The sequence below is a fragment of the Morone saxatilis genome, unplaced genomic scaffold (genome assembly GCF_004916995.1).
Source record: "Morone saxatilis isolate NCDOM2014 unplaced genomic scaffold, NCSU_SB_2.0 Contig20, whole genome shotgun sequence".
Classification (NCBI taxonomy): Eukaryota; Metazoa; Chordata; class Actinopteri; family Moronidae; genus Morone; species Morone saxatilis.
The window spans coordinates 16,867,477-16,882,225 of NW_023339763.1; the positions used below are offsets into that span (position 1 = coordinate 16,867,477).

The 14,749-nt window shown below is 40.2% G+C and overlaps 2 protein-coding genes across 2 annotated transcripts in view; both read left to right on the top strand.

Annotated features, from left to right (window-relative positions):
- The window catches only part of LOC118331826 (plastin-3-like), a 21,338-nt gene extending 16,263 nt beyond the window's left edge, over positions 1-5,075 (top strand). The window contains exons 14-16 of the mRNA XM_035666907.1: positions 3,111-3,234; positions 3,674-3,798; positions 3,914-5,075. Coding sequence (XP_035522800.1) covers positions 3,111-3,234; positions 3,674-3,798; positions 3,914-4,046 — 382 coding nt within the window. The 3' untranslated portion in view covers positions 4,047-5,075. The remainder of the gene's footprint in view (positions 1-3,110; positions 3,235-3,673; positions 3,799-3,913) is intronic.
- Positions 5,076-8,525: 3,450 nt separating this feature from the next.
- cnga2b (cyclic nucleotide gated channel subunit alpha 2b) lies at positions 8,526-13,577 on the top strand. Its single transcript, XM_035666726.1, has 7 exons — positions 8,526-8,534; positions 9,037-9,137; positions 9,256-9,366; positions 10,013-10,189; positions 10,531-10,638; positions 10,770-10,876; positions 12,085-13,577. Exons 2-7 carry the CDS (start codon positions 9,037-9,039, stop codon positions 13,575-13,577), a joined length of 2,097 nt encoding a protein of 698 aa, XP_035522619.1. The 5' UTR covers positions 8,526-8,534.
- Positions 13,578-14,749: the final 1,172 nt, after the last annotated feature.

A 14,749-nucleotide genomic window follows, 5' to 3' on the forward strand; every position in this document is an offset into this window, starting at 1 on the left:
ATGGTAGCTAGCTCGCTTAGTGCCTATGTCTGTGATTATGACTCGTTGGCCACTCATCTGGGCAACTAGCTGAGCTTTCATAAATACATATATTCTCCTTCAGACAGAAAGGTTTATAACAATGCTGTGATGTACCCAAGACAGCAGTGTGTGTGGGAAGGTTAAAATGGTTTAAGAGACATACTGCACACTACTATAAATATATATATATGAATAATATAAATTAATTCGCTTCAAATAAGCTGATGAACTTGATGAAAAGTTTAACGGGGAGATTCATAACGAACAGGAAGAGGCAGCCGACCATTTCATTCACGCTGGCTTTCAGCCCTGCAAAATAAGTTTAAAAAGCAATGAGAACAAACACAGCCGTTCATTTATATTGATTTTTCCAACTCCACCATGTTTTACAGCCCAGTGTTAATGTATCGTGCGTGCACCCTGTGCACCACGTGACAGGGGCTCTTCCCATAAATGTCCTTAACAGTTATATAAAAGACGTTCCTGTCTGAATGAAAGAAGAAAAGCTATCACTGTAATAGCTTGTGACCTTTTCGGTGTTCGAATAGGACTTCATTTGCACATTATATCTCATTTGTTCAATCGTACAAAAAATGAAATGTCAAAAGAACAAAATTGTGGTCACTGTGCTTGTCCAAAAAATAGTTTTATGCACTTAAGCACACACTACAGGCATTTTCATCAGGATGAATGAAAGTTATTTGAGCACCTAGCACACCTATCGAGCATCTTTCAACACCATGGACGCCAGGAATGCAGCATTTCGTTGCTGGGTATGAAGGACTAGGTGTCTTCAAGTTCTTTAGAAAACATTTTCCCTCTGCATGACAGCTAACCGTTAGCATACTCGTTCTGTCTGAAAGAGCCACAAGCATCATATGACTCATAGACTAGCAACAGTATTGACAGTGACACATTGAGCAATGGGCAGCCTTTGTGCAGCGCCCGGAGACCAGCCCAAGTTCTAAGCCGCTGGTAAAGCACTGACAGAAGACATACATGTCTTTGATAGTTGGGGAAACCAGATCACCAAGAGGAAATCCACCAAACTCAACACAGCTGGGATTTAAACCCAGGATCTTCTTGTCAGCACTAACCACTGAGCCACCATGCTGCAACATTATAGCCCAGAGTTATACCATAGTTGTGTGTCTCCAACATCCTTTCTGTTGTTTCATTGAGTCTTTAAATACAGATTAGAGGACTGTACAATGTGCAGTCATTAAACATTGTCTACTGTGAAATGATGTAAGAAATGAGGCATGCAGGCTTAAAGTTCTTAAATGTACTGCAACATGTGTCAGCACAGCATGGATCTGCTTCAGAGAACACAAGGAGTGACACAGGCTAAGGATGCAGCATATTTGCCTGCAAATTAACACAGGAAATGAAAACTAAAAGGTAACAGAGGCAAAAAGAAAAAGGAATGCATAGATCAAGGGTGTGTCTTTTCTAACTGGAATAATCTGTTTCTGAAAAATATTATTTACAAACGCCTCCTTGCCATCTCATGGTGAAACAGTGATTTGCGTTCTAAAAGGTCTGATTAAAAGCCGGTAGTGGGTTGACATCACACTGACAATACAGACTGTGCCTTCAGATAATTTCAGTCACACAGACATCCGGAATAAAAATGACAGGGACAAACAGAGCATCAGTGTCAGCTGAGTTCCTATGGGTAGCAATTCATGTCGTGCTTTTTTTTGTGTGCTAAATCTAGAAAATGAAAGGATTCTAGCAAGAACAGTGATGAACAGAGGGTGTTGATGAACATCGAAATTCATGCCAGTTATTTACTTAACCTGATGTGACCTCAATTAAACCACTTACAATCCTTTCCAAACACACTCTAATGTCTCAGTAGGTTAGTCCAGAGCCCCATGCTTCTGAAGCAAATGACTGGAAAAGGTAATTTCTTTTGTCCTTCACATTGTCCTGTATCAGTCAGCCTCGAAGGACTCTGATTGGTCCGGCACCACTGTAGTTTGGCCACAAACTCATAGACTGAAGCCGTGGTTCCCAGCCTTTTTCCTGAAGGGACCTTATCTATCATTGAATCATTGATTTAACTGAAGACCCCTGACTATGCAATATATTTTATGAATATTTAGTATTATATTCAATGCATAACTGACAGTACAGAACAGCTGATAAACTGTACAATGAACCCAAACAGTGAACACAATAACTGCAAGAAGTTTGTGTAATTTTGAGCATATTCTTCCCCGTGAATATTGATTAGAGATGAGTTTTCCTGATAATTTTAGGAACTTTTTTATACAATACTTGTTTGTATTGTGTACTTTTTATTTCATTTTTAACAATCACACATAATAGATGTCTTTTCTTTAACTGTGTAATTTTCTAATGTAAGACGACACTATGACTCGCTTGTGTTCTTCAAAGTTTATACACTGCAAAAACAACCCTTCTAGAAACAATAAAATATTCTCAAATATAATCCAGTAAACACTGTCAAGTAAAGACTACAATATTTTGGTCACTTTATTGAGCTGAATTTAAGATTAATAATAATAAAATCTTACAATAAGACAATTTTTGCAACTTTCAAACTTTTACTTTTTAACGTGTTACTGGATAAATCCAATATTAGCTGTAATATCTTGTTAAGACAATAAGTTACATATATTTCCTTAAAACAAGATTACTTTTCTAATGCAAAACCTGCTTGACAGGATTATTTTTCTTTCTAGAATACAAAGTATGACTCATTTCCCAGAAACAAGTCTTTTTACTCTGTTGAGATTCCTTTTTTGCAGTGTAGTTGGTAACCTCCATTTCATGCCAGTGGTGTTGTTAATGTGTGCTCCTCCAAATTGAAACCACATTTCCATAAACTCAGTTGCCTCCCTGTCACAAAGGATGTCTGCTGACATATTTAGTTGTTCCCCATATTTTATGTGCTTTGTGTCAGAATGTGAGGTTTGACTGACCCGAAACTCACAATGATACAGCAGTCAATGCAAAAATAAAAAACAGTCCAGAAGTTTCTTCTGTGCTGTTTTGTTTTCTAACTGGAGTGTTGAGTTCATACTTACAATAATCACACTGCTTATCCATTCCTTCAGATATACGTTGAATGTACTTGAGGAACTGGGTGACGGAGAGAAAGTAAATGATGACATCATTGTAAAGTGGGTGAACAAAACGTTGGCGGAGGCTGGAAAATCAACCAAGATTTCAAGCTTTAAGGTAAACCTGTTTTTCCTCTTTTGGATTACATTTCTGTCAAAACTGTGTCGATTTATATGAAACATTTTAATATGGAACTTTAAAATAAAGGTTTTCTTTTGTAGCCTTTTCTGAGCTTTCCACCGTATCTTCTTCAGCAGTGATAACGTGGTCGCATATGGGAGGGGACTTTAATGTCACATTTCTCAGAGTTTGCTGAAGATCAGGAAATGCGGCTGAAAGCTCAGAAATAGCGAGCAAGAAGAACTTTGACTTTAGATGATTTTGTTACACATACTGTTCCCAACTTGATGATCTTCCATGTTTTAAATTTAAAAAATGAAAATTAGAAACAATCACTGTATGAATGCTGTTACAGGCAGTGTCCTACAAATCAAAAGGCACTACATGTTCGTGCCTGTGTGTTAGATCCTTAATCTGTGTGTCTTGTGGTAATCAGGACAAGGAAATCAGCAGCAGTTTGGCAGTATTGGAACTGATAGACGCTATCCAGCCCGGCAGCATCAACTACGAGCTGATAAAAACCGGCAGCCTCTCTGAAGACGACAAGCTGGAGAACGCCAAGTAAGATTTGTCTATGACGAAAAGAAAGAGAAGCAGCCTTTTCCCATAACTTATGGTAACTACGTGGTTTTCTAACAGTTTTCTACAATTCAATAAACCTCTCTTTCGTTTCTAGGTACGCCGTCTCTATGGCGAGGAAGATCGGAGCCCGTGTCTACGCTCTCCCAGAAGACCTTGTGGAAGTCAAGCCCAAAATGGTCATGACAGTCTTTGCCTGCTTGATGGGTCGGGGGATGAAGCGAGTCTAAGACACTGGCTGGGATCATTGTGACACTTACTAAACTCATACCCACAAGCCATTAGCATTTTGAAAGAGCTCCCCCAACTGAAGGAATGAAGATTAGTTTTTTTTTTTTGAATGAATGAATGAAAATAACACAATAGTATGAAGTCAAAATCAGAAATTTGCATCTATCCCGGCCTCCTTTTGAGGTGTTTACTGAAGAATTATGTGCTGTTATTTAAAGTCCACAACACTAAAATTTTTAAAGACATGGGTCTTGCGTTACAGGGGACAACTTGTTACTTTCGATATGCAGAACTCTTCATTAATGTACAAGAATGCTGTTTTGTTTTTTTAAAGCGAGTATGCATATTTCCAGCTGCAAGGTTGTTTACATATTTTTACTTAGACTGATAAGTAAATTATATCCTTGACTAAGCAACACACATTCCCGAATACCATACTTATGAATTAATGCTTGACGAGGCAAAAAAAAAGAGAAAAATAAGAAGAAGAAGTCCGAGGCGGGATGTTTAGGTGGAGCACATGTCAAAAAAAAAAAGAAACACCCAAACATTCCCTCTCGCTTAATGAAGTACAAGCATGTCTTAATAACTGGCAACATATTCTACATATCTGTATACAGAAGCCATACGGTCAAACTATAGTAATGACCAGCCTGGTGTGCTGTCTGTATTCTTGTACTCCTCGTTTGTTTGTTTCTTGGGATTATTACGTGAGGTAAATGCTGTTTTTGGGTGTCTAGTCTTTGTTATATTGGGCTTCTGTTTTTTTTTTTTTGTCTGTTACGTTGGAAGAGGAGCAGGCTGACTGGACTCTCCTGGCTTCTGCTGTGCCTTCTTGTCTCAAAGACGACTTGTACTCGCACTTTGAGGTTTTCCCTTTTTCTATTGTATTCAACATTACCAAATATAAACAGTAACTTCATTCCAGGTAGTTTCTCAATATTCTTTGTCAATGGCCAAATTGTATTTGGTCTATTGTCTACTCTTAAGTGCTTTACATGTAACAATAAATATGACTCTGAAAACTGCTCGTGTGTTTTATCTTTATAGTTTCTGGAAAAGGCATCTTCCGTAGAAATGGAGGTGACAATCAACTAATCTGTCAATTATTATTATTATTAATTATCCTGAGTACTAACAGTGACTTAAACACTAATTGGACAAAAGTAAAGGTCTGAGATGAGGAGAGTCATATTTAATACTCAACCAGTGTTCTTACTTTTTACTACTTATCTATCTATCCCTGCAGTGGTGTCAATAGTGCACTGTCTATGCGGAAGGTTAAATGTCTTCAACCTTTAACAGAATGCATTTAGTCTTCATAGTGAAACACTTGTGGTGCTGTTGGATTGTATTGTGAGAGGTGCTCTCTTATCATTTAGTCTACACTCATTGATATAACTGGGGCGGATACATACAATTCAATACTACCACTGTATTAGATTTAGCTATGTGTGTGTAAGTCTACATTTAAAGGAACAGTTCAGCACTTTTTGTCACTCAGATATGAAGATGTACACAGAAGCTAGTTAGCTTAGCTTTGCATAAAGACTGCAAACGGCAACACAGTTAGCCTGGTTATGTCCACACTAAACATTATCTGCCTACCAGCACCTATAAATTAGCTAATTCATTTTATAATTTTAAACCAAAGCATGAAAAGGCCAATTTATAGTTTTATGGGGATTGTACTGTAAACCAGGTGTAGCATCTTTGTGTTACTGTGAGGTGGCTAGGCTACCGGTGTACACCAGGCAGATTTCATGTCTGTTTCCCCTGTTTCCAGTCTTTATACTAAGCTAAGGTAGCAGGCTGATGGTTGTACCTTCATATTTACCATAAATACTTCTTCTCTAACTCTGCAAGAAATCAGATAAATGTATTTCACAAAATGACCAACTGCTCCTTTAAGATATGTTGACCTAAACTGAAAACCAACGGCCTTTGTTTCCATTAGAAACATAAGACCGTAGAGCAACCTGCTAGGGAAAGACATTAACTTCTTTAAACATCACTTTTATGATCTCAGCTTTTATCTCATCTTCATTTTACTGCTGCCTGCTTCTCCTTTTTCTTATCTCTGTTTCTGTTTGTGTTACTTCTTTGTGCTTTTATGTTCTTCCCTCTTTTTCTTCATAAAACACACTACCTGTTTTAAATAGCACCTCATAAAAAGTATATAGTTATTGTTGTTTGTATTTTTTCTCTCCCTGCTGCTTTTTGATGAATGACTATGAAGTCTTCCCAAGTGGAGTCTGATCATTTAAGATTTATATAATATATATATTTATATTTATATACGTAAAGTGCATCTTTCCATAATAATAAGATTTCTGTTTACACATTTGATCTATTAACTCTCTTCTCTCTTGTTGACAGTCTTGTAGTACAACCGGGAATAGCAGTGGCAGATTGTAGTTTACTGTTCACTAGCCTGAATCTCAGTCATATGTTAAGTCCTCAGGGCTTCACTCCATGAAGGGTTTCACAGTAGTTCTCCAGTCCTCCTGTCTCCCAAAGATCTGATTAAAGCTGAGACTGTCAGAGAGCTGGATGATGAGGAGGCTGTCTCCTGTGGCCTTCACCATCGAGACTTTCAAGCTCCATTTGCATCAGTGAGTGTGTCTTTGTGGTGCTGGAAAGAGAGTTTGGCTTTATAAAACGAACACCTGAGACCATTATAATACAAATAAATAAAAACAAACACATCCCGGTAATAATCCCTGATTAGAAGAGTAGATTAAATAGAGGAGAGAGGGAGGTAAAAAAATATTATGTTAAAGAGTCTAATGTTGCACAAAAAAGCCAACAGCGGTGCAGAAAAATGTCTTCTGTCACTGATATACTGTATATTATTATATATGACACAAGTCATAGATTATTAATACTGATGCATCAGTGAGTAAGCAGTATTTCACTGTTGAAGCCCAGGTGAAGATTAACTATAATTTATATATAGTGAGGTTGTTTAATGCAGTGGGTCCCAACCAGTGGGGGGAGGGTTGTACGAAGATTAATGGGAAAGAGGAAAAAAAAAACTAGTTCTTCTACACAAAGTTGTACTCTTCTATAATCTGTATTTTTCGTGTGAAATATTGTATAAGTGAACCTCTTTGGGCCTGGAACAGTTAGTGAAAGAAAGTGAATAACCAAGTTTAGAGCCAAAAAGGTTGGGGACAACTGGTTTAAACTTTAACAGTACATTTTAATTGATCTTAATCTGCATGAAATAACATAAAACATGAAATACCAAGATATTATCAAAATATGTAATACAACAATATCAATATATGAGTAATACAGGAAGCTGAATATCAAACACTGAAATAACTTGTTGAATTGTCTGCTTTCTTTGTGCTGTTTCTCCAGTGGAAGAGACGTGTAGAGGAAAGGCACTGCCAAGTGGTTTTCCCAGAAGACTGCTCAGTCTAAAGCTGACATCTGGGCTCTTAACCATTCAAAGATTTCCCCGCCCTGCGTCTCCCACCCTGCCAGCCTCCTGTATGTGCTCAGTCCATCTGAGGATCAGGTGGACCACATGTTCCTGCTCCTGAGGGAAAGAGGGGAACACACTCCAAGTAGAGGCTCACAGCAAATGTTGCAAGACCGGGACTTGATTGTTTTTTAGGAGTGTTGGATGCAGTTTGATTTTTCCTCTCATAACATCCACTGTGGGCACTGAGGATGGATTGGCCGGGAGAGAGCTGCTCTGGGTGTGTCTCTGTGAAATCACCATAAGGATTTTATTGGAGTAACTGAAGGAAACTAAAGGTAAGACAACAGATGTGAGTGAACTAATTTATTTTTCTATAATTTTTTTCTTCTTTTTTGGCAGTTCACTGCAATGCTAATGATCCACGATGTTAATCTGTTAATGACAAATAATTAACTTTTTTGTAGAGCAATGATGTTTTTTAATTTTTTTTGTTGATTTTTGTTGCTATAGCTCTATCTTACAATGTATTAAATAAAAAATATATAATGCATAATATTCATAGGTAATTGTAGGGAAATGTTCTTGTCACTTAAGTAATTTTCTATACAACTCTTTATTTTACAGGTCTAGGAATAGGAAGTTCTTCTTAGGAAGCTTCATTTAAATCAAAGTAAATATTTACTAATTCTCATCTATTATTGGCAACTTTATTCTCCATGTATGTTAAACTACTGGCTTGCCTGCAGAATAATATCTCGATTACACTATAAATTAGTTGTAATAAATCCTATAATTAACACTAAATTACATGTGCTTCCTAGGAAACGTTCCAAGAAACATTTGGGAAGTTTTTCAGAAATTATGGATCCATAAAATAAAGCTTTACACCCCCAAAAATGACCAGTTTTTGCAGCCCAGCAGCTCTCATGCAGTTATGTCACATACAAGAAACACTTTGCTTACAGTCAGCACCCTGGTTTCCTAAGTGATGTGGCTCCTGAGGGAGAGCAGCTGATTGGCTCGCTGAGCCGCAGAGCTTCAGGCCGACTGTGTGTGTGTTTTCGTTAATGATCCACCAATTAGTCACACAATGGTAACAGTCGCCTAAACACCTCGTCATCTGTCTGCGTTGCAGAGGGTGAAAGCGTGCCCACTGCCCTCGTGTTTTGGGGTTGAGGGGTGCTTACTCTCTGTGGCAGGACATTTTCGGTGAACTTCCATCACGTCAGGTTCGCATTTCAAACAATGCAGCATCCGTATCATGTCACTGAGTTCCTCTTGTAGTTGCTTCAGTCGCCACAGCAACCAGCTGCTGTGTGAAGGGCCATGTGAGGGACCGTGGTCCCAGTTGTCCCCCACCACCGTCCCCTGACTATAATCTGTCATACGCACCATAAACACTCCCTGTAAACTATAAACACTTTCCTCTGCTGCCACAGTGTCACTGCAGCGAAAAGCCAACTGAAAACACGCTCAGCACTCAGGGTCAGTAGAGCAGCTGACTGCGAGGGAGGCTGTAATGTGAGTGTTTGCCCTCACCTGCAGATCTGAAGATGACGGGCCAGGCGGCGGAGAGAGAGCACTCACCACACATTCTGTCAGTGAAGACCACCTTGGAGGAGGAGATCGAGAGAGCCGAAAGTATTCTTAGCAGGTGACAACAACTATTAAATCATATGTTAGGACGTATTTGCCTCAGAGGGTCGTTAGAGAGAAGCAAAGCATGTGATGTGCAAAACAAGTGAAATCTCACATGTGTTTTTATCTCCCAGGGTGCCATCTGTCTGTGATGACACATGCTCAGAGCTACAGAGAGTCGCTGCTCTTGACCCTCATGGAGGCAACTCCAGAAATTCTTTTGAAAGGAATGGAGCTATCTCAAGGTAAAGCTACTGTATAGCAACCCAGCTGTGGCACGTCAGACCTCAGAGTCTTTTTAAAAACAGCCCATGTTTGTTTCTTAAGTACAATGGGTGCACAAAGTGTTTTATATAAAAGTACACGTTCAACCTCACATTTAACCTCAATGTTGGTTATATTTGTCAATTGAAACACATTCAGGAGCAAAAACACAGAGAGAAAAAAGGTTTTCCATCTTCTGTCACTGTGTAAAACTTCTACCTGGTGTACTTTAGCTAATCTAACCAAATGAGACTGTAGTCCCATGATCTGTGTTGATTTCTCAATATTTCCCATAAGTCTGATTGCTTCTGGCCACAAAAAGGACGTTGCACATTTATCTAAAGGCTTCTCTTGACCTGTCTGAGGGGAAAGACATGTTGTGATTTTTCCATCATCCTTTCTCTTGTTCCACTGTCTGGTTGTGTGAGACACTGACAGCTGTAGTTGTGTTTGGTGCGACTGCCAGTCCTCTCTGTGGTGGTGTCGTACATTAACAACAGTTTATTTGATGTTTTTAGTGAGTTATTATGCTGAATGTGTGTGCCTGTTGTGTGTCACTGTCATGGTTTTGTTTTCACACATTGTGCTTCTTGTGTGTGTGTGTGTGTGTGTGTGTGTGTGTTTCAGACTGGTGAGCCTGGTGGTGAGACTGAGGGAATGGGCACACAGGAGTCTGCTGGAGGAGGAGGAGCGTCCAGACTCCTTTCTGGAGCGCTTTCGTGGCCCTGAGCTGAGAACGGCCCCCAGCCGCATCAGCAACACGCAACCAGACGCCGATGGCAACAATGCCAAAGGGATCTTTAGGTATTCCTGCCTGAATCATTACTATGCACTTTGATAAATACACTGGGTGTAATGCAATCCAGTGCAATTGTTCTCTAATAATATAAAATACTGACATGCTTTATTTAAACATATCTTGGACAACATTTTAGAAAGACCTTTGAATTTAATACCCAAAGCCCTAAAAAAGACCACAAAGAACTGAATTCTCAGTTGTTAAAGTAATAGTATTTACTGCAGAGCTATTGTACTGCATTGTTTTATACCTTACAGCTGGTTCTATTTTTCTGTGTATCTTTGCAGTAATATGTACTACTCTACAGAGACTGAGTGTATCATTTGAAATCTCTCCATGCTTTCAGGAAAAAGTGGAATTTGTTTGTGGTGTCCCCATCCGATAACGCCTACTACCGCTGGTTATTTGTTATCGCCACAGCGGTGCTCTACAACTGGTTCCTTGTTGTAGCGAGGTAATAACACCATGGTCGTTATCTGTTGGGGCCCTGCAGCCTCCAGAGATGCATGATGGATGTAGTGATTGGTTGTACTGTCCACTTCTTAGACTGGAGCAGTAAATCATTTTTTCTTTTTATACTCACAGGGCATGCTTTGACAGGTTACAGGTGGGCAATTATATCTGCTGGCTGGTGTTGGACTACCTCTCTGACACTGTGTACCTAATGGACACTTGCGTCCGACTTCGCACAGGTAACCTACTTTAAGTAGCTGCTTCTGGCATCAAGACACAATGCAGTTGTATTACACAACAGGAGTGCTGAGCCTTAAATGTCTCATATGTATTTTTTATGTGATTATTCAAAGATAATTATCTTTAAAGGCATACCATGCAGGATTTGTTGTTCAAAGCTGGCCTGTCTTCTCTGGCTTGAGCCAGCCAGTGAGAGCAGGACCTTTGGTTGAGCTACATAGAGCGTGAATGAGGAGAGGGAGCGACAAAGCAGGGAATCAGAAATAAAATGTTATTTTCCAATTTTTCACAGCAGTTACATTCTAAAGTAGAAAAGAACATGGCTACACCTCTGCAGGAAGTTGTTACATATGTATCTGGATTTTGTGTGAATGCAGCTGAAGTGTAGCTTGTAGATGGAGCAGAGGAAGGAGAAAGACAGACAACAATATAACTTGGCTGATACTATTGTAATTAGTAAAAAAGTGTAAGTGTAAAAAAATTTCGCAAAATATAGAGGAAGTTTCTAACCGAAATGAAATCCAGGAGCAGAAAAACGTTTGTCCAATCAGCTAGTGTTTGCAAGGTTGTAGGAGGCTGTAGGCTTTTGTTGTTTGGAAAATCCTGCATAGTATGCCTTAAAAATGTTTCTGATAGCATATGTTTTTGTTTTTGGAAGCACAATCCTGGTGGAAAATGGTATAGATTACGTCACTCTAAGCCCAATAACCAATAATTTGACTTGGGGTGAGCAGTACAAGCTGTGAACACAACACTGATGTATTATCTTGTTCTACTCTTGAGGGAAATGTCTTTAGCAGCTAAATGTTCCTCTTTATTCACAAGCTAGCCACTAACTGCCTGTCTGCCATTTGATGCTGGACAGGTAGCATGTAGTGGTTTCCTCAGAGATTTATCACTGAAAAAGCTGGCTGTTGCTGCTGGAAACCGGTTTAATGAAACAGTAAAGTTGTGGCAGAGAACAGTGTGCAGAAAGACACTAAAATGCTCCTTAGAGCTAAGAGGAACTGCAGAGTCAGGTGATAATTCTCTGTGGGTTTGTCAGTACAAGCGGCACTATTCACATTAAATATTGTTATATGATCCATTGTTAATATAAAAACTTTGATTGGTGCAGCTTTAAGTTTTTTCATCCCATAATATGATCTGATTTATAAGACACAACAGTGACTCAAAGTTCGACTGTGTTTTCTGTTTCTTGTCTCAGGGTTTCTGGAACAAGGTCTGATGGTGAAGGACCATGCCAAGCTTAGAGACAGCTACGTACGAACGTTGCAGTTCAAGCTGGACGTAGTGTCCATACTGCCCACCGACCTGGGGTACATCTCCACTGGCATCCACACACCACAGCTCCGGTTTAACCGTCTCCTGCGCTTCCCACGCATGTTTGAATTCTTTGACCGCACTGAGACACGCACCAACTACCCCAACATCTTCCGTATTGGCAACTTGGTGCTTTACATCCTGGTCATCATTCACTGGAATGCCTGCATCTATTACGCTATATCCAAGTCTTTGGGACTTGGCTCGGACACTTGGGTGTTCCCAAACATCTCCAAACCTGAGTTTTCCTCCCTGACTCGGAGTTATGTATACTGTCTGTACTGGTCCACTCTTACTCTTACCACTATTGGAGAGATGCCTGCGCCTGTGCGAGACGAAGAGTACCTATTTGTGGTCTTTGACTTTCTCGTTGGAGTGCTGATCTTTGCCACAATTGTGGGAAACGTTGGCTCTATGATTTCCAACATGAATGCCACGCGTGCCGAGTTTCAAGCTCGAATCGATGCCATCAAACACTACATGCACTTCCGCAAAGTCAGCAAAGAACTGGAGACACGTGTCATTAAATGGTTCGACTACCTCTGGACAAACAAGAAAGCGGTAGACGAGCAGGAAGTGCTAAAGAACTTGCCAAACAAGCTGCGTGCTGAGATTGCTATTAATGTACACCTGGAGACCCTGAAGAAAGTACGCATTTTTCAAGACTGTGAGGCAGGACTGCTTGTGGAGCTTGTGCTCAAACTACGCCCCCAGGTCTTCAGTCCTGGGGACTACATCTGCAGAAAAGGGGACATAGGAAAGGAGATGTATATCATTAAAGAGGGGAAGCTGGCAGTGGTGGCTGATGACGGGGTCACGCAGTATGCTCTCCTCACCGCTGGCAGCTGCTTCGGGGAAATCAGCATTCTGAACATAAAAGGTAGTAAAATGGGCAATCGTCGAACAGCTAATATCCGCAGCTTGGGCTACTCTGATCTCTTCTGCCTTTCTAAGGACGACTTGATGGAGGCAGTGACTGAGTATCCAGATGCTAAGACTGTGCTAGAGGAGAGGGGTCGGGAGATCCTGATGAAGGAGGGTCTGCTGGATGAGAACACAGAGGGTGGCGGGCTGCAGAAAGAGGACGCAGAGGAGAAGGTGGAGAGGCTGGAGTCCTCCCTGGACACCCTTCAGACTCGCTTTGCCCGTCTGCTCAGCGAGTACACTCACACTCAGCAACGGCTGAAGCAGCGCATCACTCTGCTGGAGCGGCAGCTGAATCAAACAGACTGCGGCGCAGACGCAAGCGGCGACATGGATGCAGATGCAGACACGATCAGTAAAACAGACCCTGGGCCTGTTGTCCATACAGATGGCTCTCCACGTCAGAATAATGTGCAAACAGAGGACAAAAAGAGCCCGACATCAAAACATTAACTGTGTTACAAAGAAGATTTTAGATACCTCCTGAAGTACTTTTATTAAGGCTCATTAAGAGTAGAGGAAAAACCCATGACACCCTTTTTAACCACTATTGTGAGAATGCTTTTATCAGTTTAGCTGAGTGTAAAGAGATGTCTGCATGTCAATAAACATGAAAAGAAAGTGGACACTGCTGTGCCTATGCAGAGTTCTTGTCTATGCCAAAACCAGTGAGTTCAATGTGGGTTAAAATGGTGATTTTTAAGTTACCTCCCAGATCAAGCTAAATCACTGCATGGAGAACACTTTAATGATGAGAAAAACATTAAAAACCTGCATATTAAGTTCAAATGTCACTTTTTAGAGTTCCAACTGTGAAGCACTGAAAATTGCTGGCTGTTATAGTTTTTGTAAACATCTATGTTCAGTTGCGTCAGCAGAGGAATACAGTTCTCTCGACATGTTGTATATTATGCTCTGGGACTGTACACCTCGTCTCTTGCTGCTCCTCCTGGGGAAAAACTCCGAGGAGAGACGATAGAGGGTGATTTGCTGAGTTCACATACACAAACACAATTATTTTCCAGTGTCCTAATGTTCCAGGTTAGATCTGAATCAGGTGATGAATGACGATCATTATAACAAGCTTTTAATATTTTCTTAATAGTTCTTAATATTTCGCTTTTGTGGGACATCTAAGGAGAGTTCTTGCATTTAAAATGATTTTGACTCCCTCACAATTTGCAGTCAAATGTTGACAAATGGGATTTTTATTTGCTATAAAATGTAGTTTGCCTATCTTCTGTTAAAATTAGTCTGTTTGCATTTTGTTTCTCCCATTTCTCTAATGCAGACTCACTCTCTGAAGCGAGGGACTGGGGGTTTTCCAGTTGTTCAGCGTCTGCATTCCAGGATACAAGTCAACCACATGAGCAGTGTCGATAAGCGCAGCTGAAACAATGCCTCTGCAGAGCTAGCTAGAATAAAGAGGCAGGAGGTAATGAGTGCATATCCCCTGCAGCCCCTCAAGGAGTGGGTGGGATCAAGTGCCATGGACAGATCTCCAGGGACTCTCTTCTGTATCATATAGAATCTATGACAGGTACATCTCTAGATAGATATCAAACATAAAGATCTCAATCTTAATAGATATGAGATTAAATATGATATGAAATTCCCAGTAAACA